Here is a 20,701-nt window from a genome sequence, read left to right on the forward strand (position 1 = left end):
TTTTTTTTCTAGGAATACAGTTTTACTTGCAATGAATAAAGGTAATAAGCCAGACATTGAACAAGAAGCTTCAGAAGCTACAGGCAATTACTGATGTACTAACATTGTTGTTTTACTAAAATAGACACATTACCAGGTCTAGCAGGCTATATATTACCAAGCTTCCACTGAAAACGGCCGTGAATCAAATCTTTAGTACAACAATAAAAAGCAGTCCTTGATGTTAATAAAAAACAAAACACCTTTTGTCTTCTCCAGTAAGTATCGGATCAGCCTATGAGTTGCATAACTAGGAAATATAAAAATATATATTTAATGTACCGGTAATACACTTACTGAAATTATTTTTTGGGACAGACATATCATTTCACTTTATTCAGCCATGGTTGACAACAGGGTTTGTCATCACTGTTAAATATTGTTACATAAAAAAGGGGATAGTCTTGTACTTTTATCACGGTTGAAAGGTGGGATAAGCTGAAAGCTGGAGTTGCACCAGTTTGCTACAGCTGAAGTCTGACTCGACTGAGCCTTGTCCATGTCCCGTCTCCAGACAGGATTCATCTCTCACTGGTGTTAACAGCCTGCAAGCACCAGCGTTCATGGGACTCAATTATCAGACAATCACTCAACTCAGAATGCCCAGATTATTTTCAAATGTGGTTTACATATAACAAGATATATCGCTTCCAAGTTCACTGCTAGATTTACGTTTAAAAACATATACATACTAAACATTCACATCAGTTCAAAGTACAGACCACCATTTAAACATGTACTGCTGTTTGTTTAATCTTTTTTTGTTTTTACTTTAATTTAACCTGAAAAAAAAATGTAGTCCATTGTATAATTTGTAATGAGGTTCTGGTTTACAGATTTTAAAAAATAAGAAGAAAAAAAACAAATAAGACACTAGCAGGGATTCTATAGTTGAGTATTATTTTTTTTACTTTCTACAATAAAATCACCACATTAAATAGTTAATTTTAAAACTGTAAACTAAAAGCCTAAATAACTTTCATGAATAAGGCTGACTGTCATAATCTCTGCAACTCAAATAGCAGTAAATACTTTTTGCTGAATGCAAGAATTTGTCAATTATGTTGTATTAAAAAAAAAAAAAATAGTAAACTATAATCATTCCCTTTGTGTGAACCAGCGCTTCAGTTTACGATCTATTTCTATAATGGCAACACATCCTCAAACTTCTCAATTCCAAGAACACTTCTGTAATAATGGAACTTTGGTTTTAGTGCTCAAGTCGATCCTCACAGATGGCTGAGTGCAAGGGAAGCTGCGTCTGTCCTTTCTTTATGTTACTTTGCCAATTAAACCTCTTGATATTACTTTGCTAATTAAACCTATTAAACCAGGCACAGTATGCAGCCAGCAAATGCAACAACTTTGTCTGTTTTGGACTGATAGCCTGACAATGCAAAAATAGAAAACATTTCAAGACTTCTTCAGTTTTGAAGCCAATCTGTTTTATAATAGATCTCTGTAAGCAATATGCTATACTTCATGCTAAATGTTAATTCTTTATATAAATACAAAAGTACACTCCCCCCCCCCCCTTTTTTTTTTTTAAAGAATATATCTGTAAACACTGCATGGTGCTGCAATTCAAAACTTGCACAGTCCAAAGTGCCTGCTTGGGTGTCAGGTATGTTTGTTACTTCCTGCTTTTGCCCATACTAAAACAATGAAGCAAACTGAAGGGTTTAATGGAAGCACTGGTAATGTTCAGCTCTATAACACGGGTTTTCCTTTTCTTTGTCTGAATCTGGACTATTTTTCCTTCTTCACAGGCCTTGCAGAAACTCTTGCAGCTGCTTGACAATTTCTGTGTCCACGGTTTCCATAAGGGTTTGGAAGCTCTGGTCTCCAATTAGTCCTTGCTGGGCTTTTAGTTTCTCGTAGACAAACTGCTGTAACGGCACGCTGTGTACTGGATCCTTCAGTGCAAGCTGTTGAGTAGAAAACACACAATAAATTAGCACAGGCAGCAGATACTCCCCAAACGCTTTCAGCAACTTGTGTACTGTATATCTGCTGTAACAAATCAGCGATTGATGAGCTATGCCTCATCAGAGAATTCAAGCTCTCCACTTTCGAATAACGAAGACCTGTTATTTCTTATGAAACAAAACTAATTTTCAGGGCATTCAAAATGGTTCTAAAAATAAGTAAAACTATTCTGTATTATTAGAATAACTGGTAAGTAAATGTAATATTGTAATCAAACTGAATTCCCTTTGCTATTTAACTAAAACCCACCACTGTACTGAATAAAACGCTTAAGAAAGTAGTCTTTTAATCTCACATTTCTTTCAGAGAATCTCTAGGTTTAGATATCTACATTTATCTACAGCTGTGATTCAAACACCACACTACCAGATGAGGCTCCTGAGATGTGCAAAGTAATGCATAAAAACCTACATCATGAAAAAACAACAAAAAAAAAAAAACCGCAGATTTGAAACTTGATACTGTGTGATACTGCATGCAAAAATATTTGTTATGACCATAAACAAAATAAAATAAAAAAGATCCCGATACTCTCAATAATGTTTCCGATTTACCCTCTGTAGAGGATACAATGTGTAGTGACTGGGATATAGTGTAGGCAGTGACTGTCACACTACATTATTTCATACAGTATATCTTGAAAAGCACTTATCCAATTCGGATGAAACTTGGTATCAATGGGAGGATTACATTCTTGTAATTTATGGAGGTGACTGTCAGCAGTCTAAGAATATACATTTTCAGGCTTGTCGTCGATAGCTTTGCGCTGGAACCGAAATCTGAAATACGGAACCGCAGGGGTTATTTTTGATCCTGAGCTTTTTAATTATTATTTTTTTTATTTTGAATGCTCAAATATTTTAAATTATCCCAGCGGGGGATCATTTGACTTTTGAAGAGCAGCCGCCTGTTTAGTCAGTTTCTATATGTTTATTGCTGCCACTGAACTGCAGTCAAATTGTAGTTTTGACAAAGTTTGGATAACAACTTCTGAAATTATAATGCTTCAATCAATCTCATAACAAGTGATGCTGCACAGTGTCTTGTTTATAAGGAACTGATCTGCTAGAACAAATTGACAGGTTAGGATGAATACATTGGTTATTTACAAGGTAATTTCCAATACAAGGTCCTTCATTAGCAAATGTTAGTACTCTGCACGTATCCCAGCTTTTAAGACAATGTTCTGGGCTTTTAATCATAGGTTGACTGAATGCAACGTGATCAATTGTAAAGCTTTTCTATTTTTTTGTTACCTACTCTGTAGTGTTGATTCATTCAGTTGACAGAAAAATACAGTAGTCTGAAATGCTTTATTGCTTGTGACAGATGCACAAACTATTTGGTGGTAGATGTAGAAAACCACACTTTATTCTCACATGGGTTATATTATTATTATTATTATTATTATTTGTTTATTTAGCAGACCCCTTTATCCAGGCGACTTACAGACTAGGGTGTGTGCATCAGCTGCAGAGTCACTTACAACCAGTGCTTAATTTGTAAATCGGGAGGTCCCGGAACACATAGTGAGTGCGAGAGGGGGGTACAAATAAGAGAGTCTATGTACAAATAAGAGAGCAGGTCTGGAATCGGGGTGGCAGGATAGGATGCGCTTTTAAGGGGGGCGGGAGAAATAATGAGGAGGCAGAAGCAACTTTAACTCTGATCGCTTTTATTAGAATGTTTACAGTGCAAACAGTGGAAACAATAATAAGTCATGCCGCGAGAGGTACCGGATCAGGACAAATTAGGTGCCGGAACAAAAAAAGTAAAATCTGAGAGGTGCCGGATCCTGTTCCAGCAGGATCCGGCTCAAATTAAGCACTGCTTACAACTATGTCTCACCCAAAAGACGGAGCACAAGGAGATTAAGTGACTTGCGTGTGTGTGTGTGTGTGTGTGTGTGTGTGAAACCCATGCAATATAATTACACCCAGTGTGTAATCCAGGTGTTTTATTTGAGAATTATTAGTAGGGCCATGGAAAATTCATGGCACTTTTTCAAGAAATTCACGAATGACAATAAAAAAACAACATTTCACAGATTGTCACGTTAGTGCCATTTTATTTATAAAAAAAAAAAAAAAAAAAGTCGTAAGTTGCCTAAAATTAATAGCGAATCAAAGAAAATCACAGAGGTTGAAACACTTTAACATTTAATGGTAGCTACTGAGTCAACATTTACATTGTAATGTTTAAAACAAAATGTAACAAACAAGGGTTATTTAAATGTGTTGTCTGAAAAAAGTAACCAGCAGACAAAACTGATTAAAACAAAACAAAAAACGACAAATTCGGCAACATTGTCGAGTTTTGTAATGGTTTAAAACTTAGGCTATGTTCATACAGTAATTAAATGGACCGTGCTGTATAGCGTTATGCTGACTTTGAAAAACAAAAGGTTAAAAACAGGGTTAAGTGCAAGTGACAAAACCGAAACTTTGTGTTTTTCTTTACACACATTAAATTATATATGATGTTTTAAAACCACATAACATTGTGCTACTTGAGCGAATCAACCTATACAAAATAATCTGAAGAACAAGAACAGGAAAAACAAGAAGAAATCGTATGCAACTTTTTATCCATCTAGCGTGTTGTGCACACACACACACACACACACACACAAAATAATTACCTGGCCCGTGAGCAGAAAACTAGTTATTTGGATGCTGCATACTCGCCTTTAACAAATGCCAGCACTCTGTTTTTGTAAGGAAGAAAGTACCACTATTTTTAGGCATTATAGTGTCATGAAATACTGTCTACTTAGGTTTATTTAATGTTTAAAAATGTCAGTGGAATGTCTGCGGAATCCTAATTTTATTCCGCAACATACCCGTGAAAAATACGTAAATTTACCGCGATTTAAGTAGACCCCTAATTATTAGTCATAGTTATTATTATTATTATTATTATTTATTTCTTAGCAGACGCCCTTATCCAGGGCGACTTACAATCGTAAGCAAATACATTTCAAGTGTTACAATACAAGTAATACATAGTTTTATTATTGTTGCAGACATATCTATGTAGATGTCTATGGTTTCTACATGATAAAAGCTGGCGACAGTAATGTTAAAAAAAAAAAAAAGTTTTTCACGATACAGTCAAATAAACGATTTCCGTGAAATCGTGAATTTTCCGTGGCCCTAATTATTAGTGACTGCCCTGCTTGTGTAAATAGTATGTGTGGGAATGTAAGGTTGGCAGGCATGGGGTTAAAACTGACCCTGCCAACAATCACAGGTGTGGACATTCCACAATTAGGTAATTGAGTGCTAATTGGAGAATGGCCTCATGTATATAAGGGAGGAGAAATTCTTTGATTGTTGAAGGAGTTTGGGTGGATGTTTGTGCTGTGCGTTTGGCGAGTGTTTTTGCCTTGTATTGCGATATCTGTTTTGTTTAAGGTAGTGAAGGCGAATGTCCAGCCTACTGATTAGTGTTTGTTTAAACCTGTTTATTTGTTTTCTATTTGTTTAATAAATGTGGGCTTTAGTGCTTGAACTGCCGGTTCTTGACTCTGAGTCTCCTTCCTGCTAATAACATCTTTGGTCACAGCGCTATCCTGCCACAGTGACCATGACAGATATAGTAGACTTTAATAAAATTGTGGAGAGGCTATAGCCTTTGCTGTCATGTAGATGAAGCAATTCATGTACTATCAATAAAAACAATACTTCCCCTATAGCAACACGCAGCACTAACTAACAGCTCCACACAGAACAATATACACATATGTATAAACATCACTTGTTCAACTAACAAATGTCTTTGGGCAAGCAGTTCCCAAGCATAAAGAGTAAATAGCCAGCTGAAAATTCTCATTAATAACTTTGTTATTAATATATATTTTTTTAGTTTTGGAGATATCTTTTCGAGTCATCATCATCATCCTGAGATTCTGATCTTGAGCTCTGAAAAATGTTTTGTGTCAGAGTAACGCTATTTGTTGTCCCCACTGGACAAAAGGAATGTTAATTTCTGAGAATTAGCTATGCTGAAGGATAGCCTAAATAAATAAATATTGAAATAAATGAATACATAAATCAATACATACATTTCTTTCTTTATCTTGATAATTATTTATTTATTTTTCACTATCAGATATAAACACTTTTATTGAATACTGTATGAAACAAAAATAAATGCTCAACAGTTCTTGTTCAATTGTGTATTAGTGAAGATTTCTGTACATAAAGGTTGTGAATTTTATGTGTATATGTCTTCATGGTAGGTGATGTAATAACACACGAAGACATAAGCCCGATATACGCTCCTAGCAAAGGAGCTGGCTCTTTTGTACATTGGTATCGGCGCTATGAGGTCTGGGGTTCGAGCCAGCCCTCCGCCTGTGTGTGGATCGCCTTGTGTGATGCGCCTGCCTGCGTTAACCGAGATCGCTAATTATATATATATTATATATATATGCCTTTGTGCAAAATAACATTACAAGAATGTGTACTTTTAAGGAGGATATTTATTAAACGAGTATGTGTATTTTTTTTAACATGCTTTTTTGGGCTTGCTTTGCTTGCATTGAAATGTACAATTGCAATCATTACCTCACAAACGATAATTATTCGGCTTTAAATATTATTATTTATTATTATTATTATTACTTTTTTCAGCTCTCAAACGTTTAATGTGTTTAGTTAGCTACGCCACATTCAATTACGTAGCTGGTCTCCCGGGTAATATGACTGGCATTTAATTTTACTCATAAATAAAGAGCACTTAATGGGCTTTACACTCAAACGAATTTTTTTAATGGATGTTTAAATAATTTGATATACATGTGACAACCAACAGATCAATCTGCAAAATGTTTATTGATATATAATGACACTGGAATTACATGCAACCATTTACCCTTCACTAGCGTTTAGGTAAAAGAGAATGAGAAAATGTTCACACCATCTACTGCTCATTGTTCACCTTAAACTGAACAGTATTTTTTATGACTTGGTGTTACCAAAAGTGAAATGTCAGAAAGCTATACTGAAACAAAATCATGACAAAAATAAAAGTTAAATCCTCCTGCCAGCTGACTGGGGTAGTCCAATGATGGGTTAATACTAATTAAATATACCATTCTGCTTTCTGCTTAGTGTTTCTTCCAGAATGAAATCCATTCAGTGTGAAACTACATACCCTTATTAAAAAACAATGTTAACAAAGATAACACTGCTAATGTCCCTCCTAGCAATAATACAGAGTGATTAATTGACAAAAATCACGGTCTAGTCTAACTGCTAAATTAAACGCGATTGCAGTAATTTCTATGACTAATGGAGATTAAAAACCTGAACTGCGCAAAACTATGTTTTTTTAACATCCAAATGACATTTTTAAAAGGTCATATAAAACACAGTAAACATAAATCTTAATTCTTGGATTATAACATGAACTATTGTACAAACTAAAAAAAAAAATCATTGCAAGGTTTTGGTTTCTTATTATTATTATTATTCATTTCTTAGCAGACGCCCTTATCCAGGGCGACTTACAATTGTTACAAGATATCACATTATACATTATTTCACATTGTACAGTTATCACATTATTTTTTACATACAATTGCCCATTTATACAGTTGGGTTTTTACTGGAGCAATCTAGGTAAAGTACCTTGCTCAAGGGTACAACAGCAGTGTCCCCCACTGGGGATTGAACCCACAACCCTCCGGTCAAGAGTCCAGTGCCCTAACCACTACTCCACACTGCTGCCCACACTGTTTCTGAGTACAAGTAATGGGTTTCTCTGCACAGTCCTAATAATATATATATATATATATATATATATATATATATATATATATATATAAATATAAACGATTCAGTAAAATCAAGCAAGCTTCTGAAAATCAATCCGCGTAAGTGCTGGCTTTTTTATTTTGATGTGCTGTATTTAAAGCTCAGTTTGCATCTACTGGACAGCAAATGCTAAACAAAGCCACAATTGGTCCAAATGTATTTTATTGTACACCAAAACCAGCCAATCAATACTCTGCACCGACTAAAGCAACCGGTCCTGTTCCCACATCTGCCGAATCAGTTGGTTATGCATAAGTTGGGCTTGTATTTTACTTCCTGCTAATAAAAATAGATACTTATTGAAACAATGTCAAGTAGTATCTCTATTGTTATTTTTGTACCTATTACATGAACTTTTATATTATGTTTGCATAATTGTTTGCCAGTGGTACGTTGATGAACAAGTATAAGAGTGCAATCGTTTATTAAATTATGTGGCTACGATCAAATGCAAGCTGCCTTCATCTATGTGTTGATAATCTTATTGGCATTTCCAACCAAGCCATCTGGGTAAATGGCATTCTTGAAGTATTTTTTGTGTTTCAATCCCCAGCGCATATGTTTCCACATAAGTTAGAAGATAATTCCCATTTTCATTTGCATGTTTTGTGTTGCCCTTTACCTTAATATGTATAAATCGCACAGAAATAGAAACAAAAGTAATTTCCTAAAATACTGAGACCAGATAACAGCTGTTCCAATTAGTCCAAGTAGACCAACATTTTACAGTATTTCTGATTTCTGCAGAATTGCGTAGTTTACTTTTATTCTGGTTTCTACACAGCTCCAGTATCCCCCTTCAAGGTCAGATTTTCTTCACCTAGTGTTCTGTGCAAGAAATAACAGGGTTGGGGCTAGGTTTTCATTGTTTAGTACGATATTAAATGCATTGGCTTGTCAATGTTTCATCAGAAGAACAGCTGATACATGTTATGTCTCACAATTGGTGGATCTATCCTGGTAAAAGGTAATGATACACCAAATCATAATACACCAAGAAAGGCTATTTTTGAGTTTTATCTAAATTGGGTTAATATATTTTATATATATATATATTGTAACCGGTTGGTATTAGTTACGTAATATGTGTAGGATAGCCAGAAGGTGTAGAACAGGGTGAACAGATGGACGCCACACAGGAAATGCAAAACTACAGTAACTTTTATTGTGCTGCTGCTCTTTCTGCGTTATCCACAACACAACATAGAGTGTCCCTGTAGTCTTGAGGGAGTAAATCATACAAGTAATATAGTTCAGGATTGTCTCAGGACCGTCGCTCACCATCCACTTAAACCTCCTGGCGTGGAACCTCCTGGCGTGAACCTCCTGGCGTGGAACTGCAAGGTGAGTAGGTTCAGCTTTCTAGTGGGCACTCCCAACCCTTATAAACCACAGTTACTCCTGCTTTGCATAGGTTTCCTCCAGTCCCCTCTAGAGGCAGTGTACAGACAGGCAACCCCTCCTCCAGTGAGTACGTTGGTTCAGCTCTGCTGCTCCTGGGTTACAGAGGTCCTGTACTGCAAGGTGGACACGACTGCCCCTCCTGGTACTTGGTGGAAGTCCTTTATATGCTGCAGGTCTTAAAGTTAAAAAGTATACCGTCCAGAGACCAATCCTAACAACTAATAACACAGTACTTCAAATAAAGCACACAGTGTTTTTTCTTCCACTGTACACCGTGTGCGCCAATCTCTGCTCCTCTCAGCCTTTGTTCCCCGTAGCTCAGAGGTATAACAGTCACTGACTTATATGCATTGTAAATCCACTCCGTTGAGTTAAAAGAATTAAACACGCTGTTACTCCACGTCCCACAAGAACAGACGCGCACTTTCTGCGTGCACAAGCAGTGTGGTATTTTTCCAGCAGCGTCCTCGGTGTTGTTAGTGCACCGAAGGAAACTTATCAGTCAGTCCCACAAAGAACGCCAGTTCCCTCTATCACATTAACACAGGCCGTCTGTCTGGTAACAGCGAATGAATAACAATGCAAAAACCTGGGTTTACATACCCTTCCTTCAAGCCTCTGTACTTCGTCCAACTTAAAAGACGTTTTAATTGCTGGTTGTTTTTATAAATCCGGAGTGCCTCTTCAGGTTAATAAAAGAAGGCTTACAGCTTTCCTTCTTCCTAAACTGAACTGTGCTTCGTTGTTCAATTTAAATCTTCCACCGTACGCCGTCTCCAACTACTTCAACAATTTTAATATTGTAGACTTTCGCCGTCTCTACAATCAACACGGAACTCTCCACCGTTCCTACGACCCCCCCTCTCATTAGCTTCACCAGTCAATTTAAATCTGCGTTAATTACCCAGTATGCATTGCCTGGTCACGCTAATGATTATGGGTTCTGTAGTTCACTCTATCCCTTACTTCTCACAACGGGATTTAAAAACAACCAGCAACACATTCATCTTAATACATCCCATTTATACAGCGTTTTCGTTATGGTACAACCGTTCTTTTTACTTCATTTATTTTATTGTACCCTCTGTATACCTCATTCCTTCTACAATATATATATATATATATATATATATATATATATATATATATATATATACACACACAGACCCCTGACCAATTCTCTCATTTTACACATTACACCATTCAGAAATATGGCTCCCGGCAGCCCAACTGTAAACCGTCTCAGTAAAAGTACAACACCAATTGTAAAGAAAGATATGCAAGTCCACACATTCTATACATTATATTTAGGTGAATGGATTTAGGCTGTCTCCTCCCTGTCCTGTCCTACTGATCCTTTGAAACAATCCTCATAGCCTTCTGATCTCCATTCATTCTGTCACTTTGTGGCCTCCTGTAAAAAATATTCAGTCTCTGGAAATGTATTTGTTCTAAATTGGCATCTAATGTCTTACTGTATACTTAGTTACTTATGAAACCCATGAAACCCTCAAGCGTACAGTCTATCACTGACATTGGCAGAGGTTGAAACAATGTGACAGACAAAAGGTTAATCTACAGCACAACAGAGGATATGTAATGTAACTAAGAAAATCATAGAATACAGCTATGCACAAAACAAGGAGAGACTAGCTCAGAGTATTGCCTCTAAACAGCAGAAACATAAAGTCACATGGCCTCAATGTGTTTATAACATGGCAAATCTAAAATACGTACCTTCATTGGTCTCTATGATTAATGTGGGCATGTAAAAAAAAGTTGTTTTTTTTTTGTTTGTTTTTTTGTTTGCAGTTGAAATAGCAGTGACGAATTTCCAAAATAAACACTTCCACATCATGCTTTGGTCTCTTACATGTTTTGTATATTAAAGAAGATAAAGCAGCAGAATTAAAAAAACAAAAACACACATGTTCTGATAAAACTCGACACTGAAGGTCATTCACGAAGCTTCCTCAGGTTAGCATGCAGAAGACATATCTTGAAACTTCATACATACACAGATCACACCTTGACAGTCTAAGCTACAATAAATAAGAAAAAAAAAAGCCCTCGGATGTTTCTAGAGCTATCTATCGCTACCAAAACAAAGTTCTTCGCCCCTGTGCCTGTTTAAATAAATATTTTCTTGTACAGAATATTAAACTTATGTATTTGGTAGAGCCCTGAAACATCCCAGATACCATATTCACTCTCAGCCAGAGCTTAAAAAAACAGAAAACAAATCTGGACTGCCTTTCCACTTGCCAGGCAGTTTAGTACTGCATGGCCGATACGTGACGAGAAGTACTTTTGTTGCCTTATTGCTCATAACCTCTCCATCGCTTCTTAAACAGATACTCAATTCTAAAGGTCAAAAAAATAAATAAATCTATGGATCCCCACACTTCTGGAAACAGTATTAATTTACTGAAGCAGATGGAAGTGTTCATACCTGTTCAACACCTATCTACAGTGTGTCTTGTAGCAGTATGTTTAGTTTTATGATTGTCTTGTCTTAAACACATTGCCTGACGATCATTTAAAAGCAAGACAGTGCATCATAAAAGCCATGTGGGTACAGTATTTTTCTGTCAACTGAATAGCATCAATAAATTAATGTTTTTATAGTGTGGAAAATGATTTTACTCTGAACTGTGAATTGATTCATGTACAGTGAGAGGTTCAGAGGACGGTCAATCTGTTAAAACCCCTATGTATTGTTAACTACTGATACAGAAACTGTAATCTCTTTAACAATTAATAAAACAATAAATAAATCAGCACCTTTCAACTAGTAGCTTTTTTAGTAACAGCTGTATTTTATTCTACCATCTTTTTGCTGTTACATAGCTGGGAAGAATTGTAATTAGACACAATAATATTTTTAAAATGCACCCCGGATGCTCTCCTCAATTTAGAATGTTCAATTATGTTTCCTCACCGCAGCAATTCCCCACAGGAGAAGCGAAAGTTCAGTGGGCGTACTCCGATCCCACGACGAAGTCAATTTGCTCTTTTATATGCAGAAACTTGAGAGCGGATGTCAGTGAACTAGCGGCTTCTGGAGGACAATTGCCAGCCTTGCAGGTGTCCGTCTGAACTCACTAGGCACATGCCCAACAGGGTCCGCTGTAGTGCCATAAAGAGAAATTGTCCCCTGCTGGTTTTGCCTCTACAACCCATGGGAGTGCAGGAATCCCCAGTGAAGACCGGCTACTTCGCACAGCCAGGACGTGAACCTGAGCTCCCCTGACTGTACGGCTCACCCTGCACAACACGCGGCCATGCTTTTACCAGATGAGCCACTCTGGGACCCATATAGTTTTGGGGTCTGTTAAGTATATTTTAAAGTGCTTACACATATATTCTCACATTTAAACTTCCCCAAATATAACCCTTGCTCTAGACATAGTAAACCTAAACTCCATTCCATAACAATCTCTAAATGACAGATAAATTGCTCTTCATAAGAAAACGTAAAAAGGTGGTAACTTTTATACAGAATAGACCTGTTAAGAAATCAGCTTACCAGATATTTTACACTCTATTAGTCCACTGACAAGCTGAGTAAGTTGACCAAACAATTTCAGGCTTTTAGGTACTTTTGGAAACCCAATCCAATTTAAATTGACTTCCCTGCAGCTACATAACCATTAGGTAAATGTTATAAATACTGTTCATGAAGGCTTTATTCAAACCCAAAAATAAATTATATTTTATTTTATTATATTTTTTAAATCCCTAACCCTTTTGCTGTCCAAGGACCTATTCTACAACATTTATCATGGCTTCTGCAACCCGCATTACTGTACAGATATGGACAAAAGTTTTGCTTCAATTAGAATTTTAGGATTGAGACAAAAAACTACATGAACATAATTTAGATCTTTTATTTAACATCATGTAAATCAAAGAAACTACGAAATGATATTGCAAAAGTCTACCGGAAGCTATAATAGTAGTACAGTATTTCATGTCACATTTTTCAATTTGTTTCAGTTTTTTGTTAAGTATATGGAAAACTACAAAGCGGTATGTTATTTAATATGTTAATGGAACATTCAACAGGTTTAATTTGACTTTATGAAGCAAAATTAGTTAATTCTACATGGTGATGCAAAACGTTTGGCCATTGCGTATACCTTAGTCAACTGGATCGATATTAATTTAGTTAGGAAATACAACCCTAATTAGGAGAATCAAGTTTCACAGTATAGCTCTCACTGCTTGCAATGCTTTTAAAGTTTAACACCACACGCTGAACAAGAGAGATGGAAATTTGAAGCAACACTTGTGATGCTTGGCTGTGTGGAGAAATACTTTAGCATGAAAGATCATTTTCAAATGCGGTCTCTTAGTAACTGGAGAGGGTCTTGAATATCCAAATATCATGAAGTGGGGGAGAGGGGGAAAAAAAAAAATAATCTGAAGTGAAGCAACACAGTAGGATGATGTGATATAAAGCTTGATCTAAAGCATCCTTTACTTAATATATTTGGTTACCTGCAACCTGATTCAGTCTTACATTTGCACATACAATCCAAGTAAAGATTTAGTCAAGCATTTTTCAAGGATTTTTATTACATATTAACTACATATTAAGGTTACAATAGACTTAAGCTATCACAAATGTACAGCTGCCACCAGAATAAATTGTCTCCTGGAATGGACATTGAAACCACTGTTTAACACTAACGTGGGCGGTATTTTAAGTGGGATTCATAAAACTACTGGCAGGCTATTTTACTGGCCGGTAACGGTTTTAGATGTAATTTTTCATCACAGATTTTTTTCAGAGAGGTTTCATTTAACTATCTTTAGCCATATGCAAATGAGCGGTGGTGCCTCCTGCTTTAGGTGCCAGCGGTACACACTGTATGTTTAAACCATGATAATACATCTTCTAGCAGATGCTAATGAGAGGCTACATAGCCCTGAATTATGATGAAAACGCTTTGGGTAAAGTGAATCTTATCCACCTCAATGGGATCATTCACGATTCAAACACGACACGATTTCAGCTATCTAAAAAAGTAATTTAACCTTTAAGCCGATGGGGTCGTATTTCGGCTTGGGATCCTAACATACACTGACCCTTTTGCACATACCATGTGGTTAAAGGCAATTAACATGGTTCATATACAAGCACACTATGGCTTTCGCTGCTGTAATAAAACTTACTGTGCAAATTGAATATTATTGATTATTTTTGATTATTTTGTTAACTTTAATTATACAGGGCGGTTTCATAGATTGCACAATATTGTCGGAGCATTGCAAAAGCTGCATCGTTTATGGATCTCATCTTATATGTACAGTGTCAAATATTTTTCCTTTGCAAAACATCTTTTGGAGCTGGTGCTGGAGTGGGAGTGGTGCCACAGGCTTTTCACGCTCACGCTGCGCTCAGACACTTTACCCACTCCACTCCACGCTCCTAGCAAAATGATCCGCCTCCGTTCAGACACTTTACCCACTCCACTCCACGCTCCTAGCAAAATGATCCACCTCCGCTCCGCTCGGACACTTTACCCACTCCACTCCACGCTCCTAGCAAAATGATCCCGCTCCGCTCAGACACTTTACCCACTCCACTCCACGCTCCTAGCAAAATGATCCGCCTCCGTTCAGACACTTTACCCACTCCACTCCACGCTCCTAGCAAAATGATCCACCTCCGCTCCGCTCGGACACTTTACCCACTCCACTCCACGCTCCTAGCAAAATGATCCGCCTCCGCTCAGACACTTTACCCACTCCACTCCACGCTCCTAGCAAAATGATCCCGCTCCGCTTAGACCCTTTACCCACTCCACTCCACGCTCCTAGCAAAATGATCCCGCTCCGCTCTGCTCCGCTCGGACACTTTACCCACTCCACTCCACGCTCCTAGCAAAATGATCCGGCTCCGCTCAGACACTTTACCCACTCCACTCCACGCTCCTAGCAAAATGATCCCGCTCCGCTCCGCTCGGACACTTTATCCACTCCACTCCACGCTCCTAGCAAAATGATCCGGCTCCGCTCAGACACTTTACCCACTCCACTCCACGCTCCTAGCAAAATGATCCCGCTCTGCTCGGCTCACATGCTCTGGTTTACAGTAAAATAAGCTATGTCTTAGTTGGTGCTTATCTTGGCAACAGCTGAGTCCAATATCAGCATGAAGTTTTAACACCTACTCTCATGTAATGGAAATCAGATGCGTTCTATAACTATTCATTATTAGGGATTATTATAGTGCCTTTTTACATAATGTTACAAAAAAGGCTTAACTTATTTTTTTGGCTAGCTTTATAAGATAACTAATGACACAAATACGATCTATAACCTTTTCTATTAGTTCTTTGTCAGTTGTTTTCAACTCATATTTTGCAGATACAAAAGGAATCCCACCTAGCTATCAGGATAAAAATGACATAGTTGTAATGCAAATAATTCAAAGGCTCAAGGCATTAAATCCCAATCCCAATGGTCTTCAGAATAAGGACTCAAATAAACTGCGTTTCATTGATATGGCTTGAGGTTACAACAATGTGATAGAATGTTTTTACCGAACACTCACTCCAGTATTGAAAATCATAGAATAGATGATTGTTTTAAATCCCCTGAACAAACTTTATTCAGAGTCGACATTTCAACAGATTTGGAAACTTCAACAGAAATCTAGCCTCATCTTTAACCTTTAATTTGTTGCTGAACATGTTTTTCAGAAACACATTTGGAAAGAGAATCTGACCAATGTTAATCTTCCACTAGGAACTAATTTACCTGAGCTTCATATCATCTGCATTTGTGTCTGTCAAGAAGATAATTAAGTCTGAGTGAGAAAAATAAACTGAAGACAGTTCGTGCATAATGAACCCGCCCCCCCCCCCCCCCCCCCAATAATAATGGATATAATTTGCCTCATAATTACCCATTTCCAGGTTTCAAGGAAAATACACAAATTATAATTAGAGATAAAAGTTCATTAGATAACCTTATTAGCAGATGGCAGGATTTAATTATATGCCAAACTAAAGGGTAGAAAAAACACGGTAGCACCAAAAATTGTGGATACTGTGTAATTGCAGAAGCAGTGCAAGATTGTGTTTAACTTGAAAAGGTACTTACTTGTGTTCAGTTAATTGTTTGCAGTACTTTCTGAAATAAGTATGATTGATAAAGAAAAAAGCTGCCATCTTAGTAAAATATAAAACGATGCTACCCGAGGTTGCTGGAAACGGGAAATCTTCAGCAGTCAAGCTAACCACCTGCCCCAAAAGGAATCGTGGGGGACTGAAGAATGATTTTCACAGACGTGATTAAACCCCAATTGCTCTCTTTGATAGGACTAGAAGGGAGTTGAGCTGAATGAGGTCAATTCCCAACTCACTGGGAAGGAATGACATAGTGAAGACATCCCAAGGTAATTCTTCAGATAAATATAAAAACTTGACTAGTTGTTCTGGATACAACTTGCCAGTATAAAATCACCACCAAGCTACAAACAGACAACATTATCAACAAAAAGGAAATCGCAGCATGGGATATGTACATTACAATCCTAATCCTAGGAATCGATACTAGCTACTAGGAATAGGTAAACTAGCATGAAAGAAGGGTACAGAAATGTTATTGCAGGTGAATTAAGATCATTTATCCATCAACAGTAGACATAATTAACTAATATAGGCTATTTTAAAACATTTGAATGACAAGGCCAAGTTAAGGTCGGTAATGTGGGTACAGAGGACACTTTGGTACTGGATTTGACTCTCTAGAAACTTGAAAACCGGTTACAAAAATGACATTAATAAATACTCTACTGTACAATGAAAACCTGCCATTTCAGTTAAATATTTCATCCTTATAGACATGCATTTAATGAGGCTAGGTGCAGTGCAGAAACCATGAATATATCAAAGTAGGAAACGTGCTTTCAAATTACCAAAATTGCACCTGTGAGCCTACCCTACAGTAGAATTCGACACACATGGAAAAATAAGAACCTGGCAAGACAAGTTCATTTCTGTTTTGTTTTGATTTCCATTTTATTTTTTTTTATTTCTGTTTTTACCATTTAAAAAATGTAATTAGGTTTATTTAAATGAACTTACGCACACCGCAGGCAATGCGATCAACACAAAAACGTAAATCTACAGGCTTCTGCTTTTTCCATTTTGGTGTTCGTGTTCATTGGATTAAGAGTACTGTTTTATCCAATTGTATTGAAAAATAGTATTGTTAACTTTAAAAACGGGTTGTATTTTTTGTTTTAGTACAGTGTGGGGCGCTCCAAAGCAAGCAGATAGGCAGGGAGCCGAGTGGTTAAAAAAAAAAAAAAAGTTTCATAATTTTTTAATTCTGAACTTGATCAATTCTATATTTACTGCTATGCCCATGGTTTCACTTCCATAAATCTTCTCTGTGTGAACACTGGGATTGTATTGTTCAAAGTGTGAGGAGTACTTTTTGTGTTTAATACAGACGTTAAAAATAGTTTACAACGTTGTCTAATTGTTAAAGTTCTTAAAAAGGTTTCTATTTATTTTCCATGATTGCATTTGTTTAACGCATTTGAACAGCAAACTATTTTCACCGATTCAACCCTTCTCGTTGTTTATCCCTTACAGAATACCCCACCTAATTTATAACCCAGCTACAGAAACTGCCCCCACATCCACTTTTCAAACCAAAGTTACACCACTGCCTGTACTGACAATTAAAGTTTCACATTTTCCCTTCAAATATGTAAATCTCAAGCTGCTAGAATTTTTTTTTCGTACAGCACTTAATTCCGCGTTAATATTCTTTTGATTCAGTGATTACGTCCGTGTTCTCGTTAACACAGATTCCATAGGGCCCTATAAGATCTGAAAAAAGGCAATGTGACGGAACCAGAAGCCAGAGTGGGAAGTTTTGTATGCTGGAAACTATTGTATTCGACACTGCTATGGTGACTATGTGTTTGGCCTAAGTGAAGAGATGCCAAAGAGAATATAATATCTTTGCAGATGCACAACAACACAGGAAGTTGGTCCGTCCTTAATTTATGCAAGACATCTTTAGAGTGATCGCGTGGGAGAAGAGGTGAGGTTTCCTTAAAAGGGAAAATCCATACATATAGAAAAGGAAACATAACTATGCGGGAAAACATGCAAAAATAATTTGATAGTATATTTTACTGTTAAGTTGTGTTTAAAGGTATAATACAAATTATAAAAGAAAATATTGTTAATCCAAGTTTACAGTTTAAACCCTTACAGTCCTAAAAAATACAATCTAGGCCAACAAATCTCAAAACATAAAGCTTTAAATACTTCAACAAAATACCTTATCTGAGCAAAACCGAGAATTACATTTTGAAAATCAGGCCCAAACCAACTGTTTATTACATAATAATGTAGTGCTACTGTATAGGGTTACAAAAGCTGTAAATCCTTCTATATGATTATTTATGCAGCTAATTGTGAGTTCTGTTATTTAAACAATTTTACTAGTACAGTCTGCCTGAAATCAAACACTGCAAAATATATCATTGATGGTTAGATACATTAAACGTTACAGTAATTCACAATTAAACACTGTCGCCAGACACTCAATTTTAAATAAAAATAGTTATTATTATTAATTATTTATTTCTTAGCAGGCGCCCTTATCCAGGTCGACTTACAATTGTTACAAGATATCACATTATTTTTAGAAGTTGTGATCATTAGCAATTATTCTTAGAGGAATATATTAATATTCCGCATTAATGTCTATCTAACTCCATGGTTCTACAAAGGGAACTGGAATAACTGCACAAATTAGGTGAAGTTTTAATTGAAACATTTTATTTATGAAAGGCCAGTCTCCCTTTCAGTGATAACAGATGGAATTGTGTAGCATGAACCACACAGTCGTTCCCCAGGGATTCTTAATTCAGACAATTGTTCTAGTCAATAAAATAAAATATTGAGGACATTTTACTGTGGGTGTACTAACCACTTCAGATGCATAGCTTGGCTAGAATTTTTTTCATGAAAAATATCACTACTAGCAATATATGCTACCTTAATTTTTGTTGTAAACATAGCCATTGATGTATTTATTGAAGCCAACTGATATTTTCACATTAACAAGAAGAACTAGAAGTTTTCAGTAAAAAAAGTCAATTTAATTGCAAGTGAAAGATGCAAAGTACCAGGACAAATTCCTACAACCACAGCACTTGGGTACTTCAGTATGCCTTGCTAGTTAAAAGTAGGAATACTTAAAACATGCATTTGCCTTCCACCAAACCTACTTAATAACTTCAAGCTAAGATTAGTCACACTTGCACACCCCTGGCACTAAAACAGGAACCCCCAGTACTGTATGAAGAACTCCATCTGCCAGATGGGTAAGGGCCCTTCATGCTTTCATAAACGTAATCTTTTTCACTCCTAGATTCTTGAATTACCCTAAAAGGACTGTGCAAAAGGGAAATCATGTTAGGAAAGATAACTACACTTTTCTAATAAATTCAGACAGCTCATTAGATGAAAATGAATTTAGAAAAATTTAGAAATAAAAGGTCAATAGTTTATATTACAATACTTTCTGAACTAGGTAGTTCAGTGATCCAACAGCAAGGAAAGGGCCAACAATCACCAGCCACATGGAAAAAAATAAATAAAAAAAAGCTTAGTCAACCAAAAACTAGGATGAAGCAACTGCAACGAGAAAGAAACATTCTGAAGCTGTAACCGACAGGGTTGGGGTCAATTCCTGTTTTTCCAATTCTTTTTAAAATAAATTCCCAATTCCAATTGGAATTGGTATTTTAGAGACATAATAATTGTTGTGATTGCTCAACTGCTTTATTTGAAGCCCATTTAACTAACTAACAGTGACTTCAATTGAAGTAATTTGTTGTTACTGTGAGAAGCTTGTTTTAACAGAATACTGCTAATTACAATTTTAACCAATGATGTGTTGGAATTGATTAAAAGGGAATGGGAATTGGAACTGGAATTGGAATAAGGAAATGATTTTAAAAATTAATTGGAACTGACAAACAGGAATTGACCCCAACCCTGGTAACTGAACCCTAAATTAACTTGTTAATGGGAAGTTATTTTAGCTAGGAAAATTTGATGTACCTCCATTAAAAAGGCCATATCAGAAATACAATTAATAATTTATTTTTAATGACCTTGGCACACTTTCAAAGACCTTAAATTATACATAAAACATTTGCACTCCTCTTATACTACACCAGGACTGGATGTCCCAGGGCCGTACATATAGTATGTGCAATATGGCCAACATATTTTGAATTACCAAGGCCCCGTCTGAACCTTTGAGCAGCAAATAATCTGCAGAGAGCAGTGTATCACACTAGACGAAATATTAAACATTAAACACATTACACCTTCTTCTGTAAACCAGTTGCTTACCATACACGGTATTACTGAGTTGCTGATCAAATTGGACCT

General features: G+C 36.5%; 1 protein-coding gene across 1 annotated transcript in view; it reads right to left on the reverse strand.

The window, feature by feature from the left end:
- Nucleotides 1-360: 360 nt before the first annotated feature.
- Nucleotides 361-20,701, reverse strand: part of LOC117400116 (importin-11) — a 180,769-nt gene continuing 160,428 nt past the window's right edge. Inside the window, exon 30 of the mRNA XM_058990140.1 lies at nt 361-1,967. Within this exon, the coding sequence (XP_058846123.1) occupies nt 1,803-1,967 (165 nt within the window). The 3' untranslated portion in view covers nt 361-1,802. The remainder of the gene's footprint in view (nt 1,968-20,701) is intronic.

This window comes from Acipenser ruthenus, chromosome 2 (genome assembly GCF_902713425.1).
Source record: "Acipenser ruthenus chromosome 2, fAciRut3.2 maternal haplotype, whole genome shotgun sequence".
Taxonomy (NCBI): Eukaryota; Metazoa; Chordata; class Actinopteri; order Acipenseriformes; family Acipenseridae; genus Acipenser; species Acipenser ruthenus.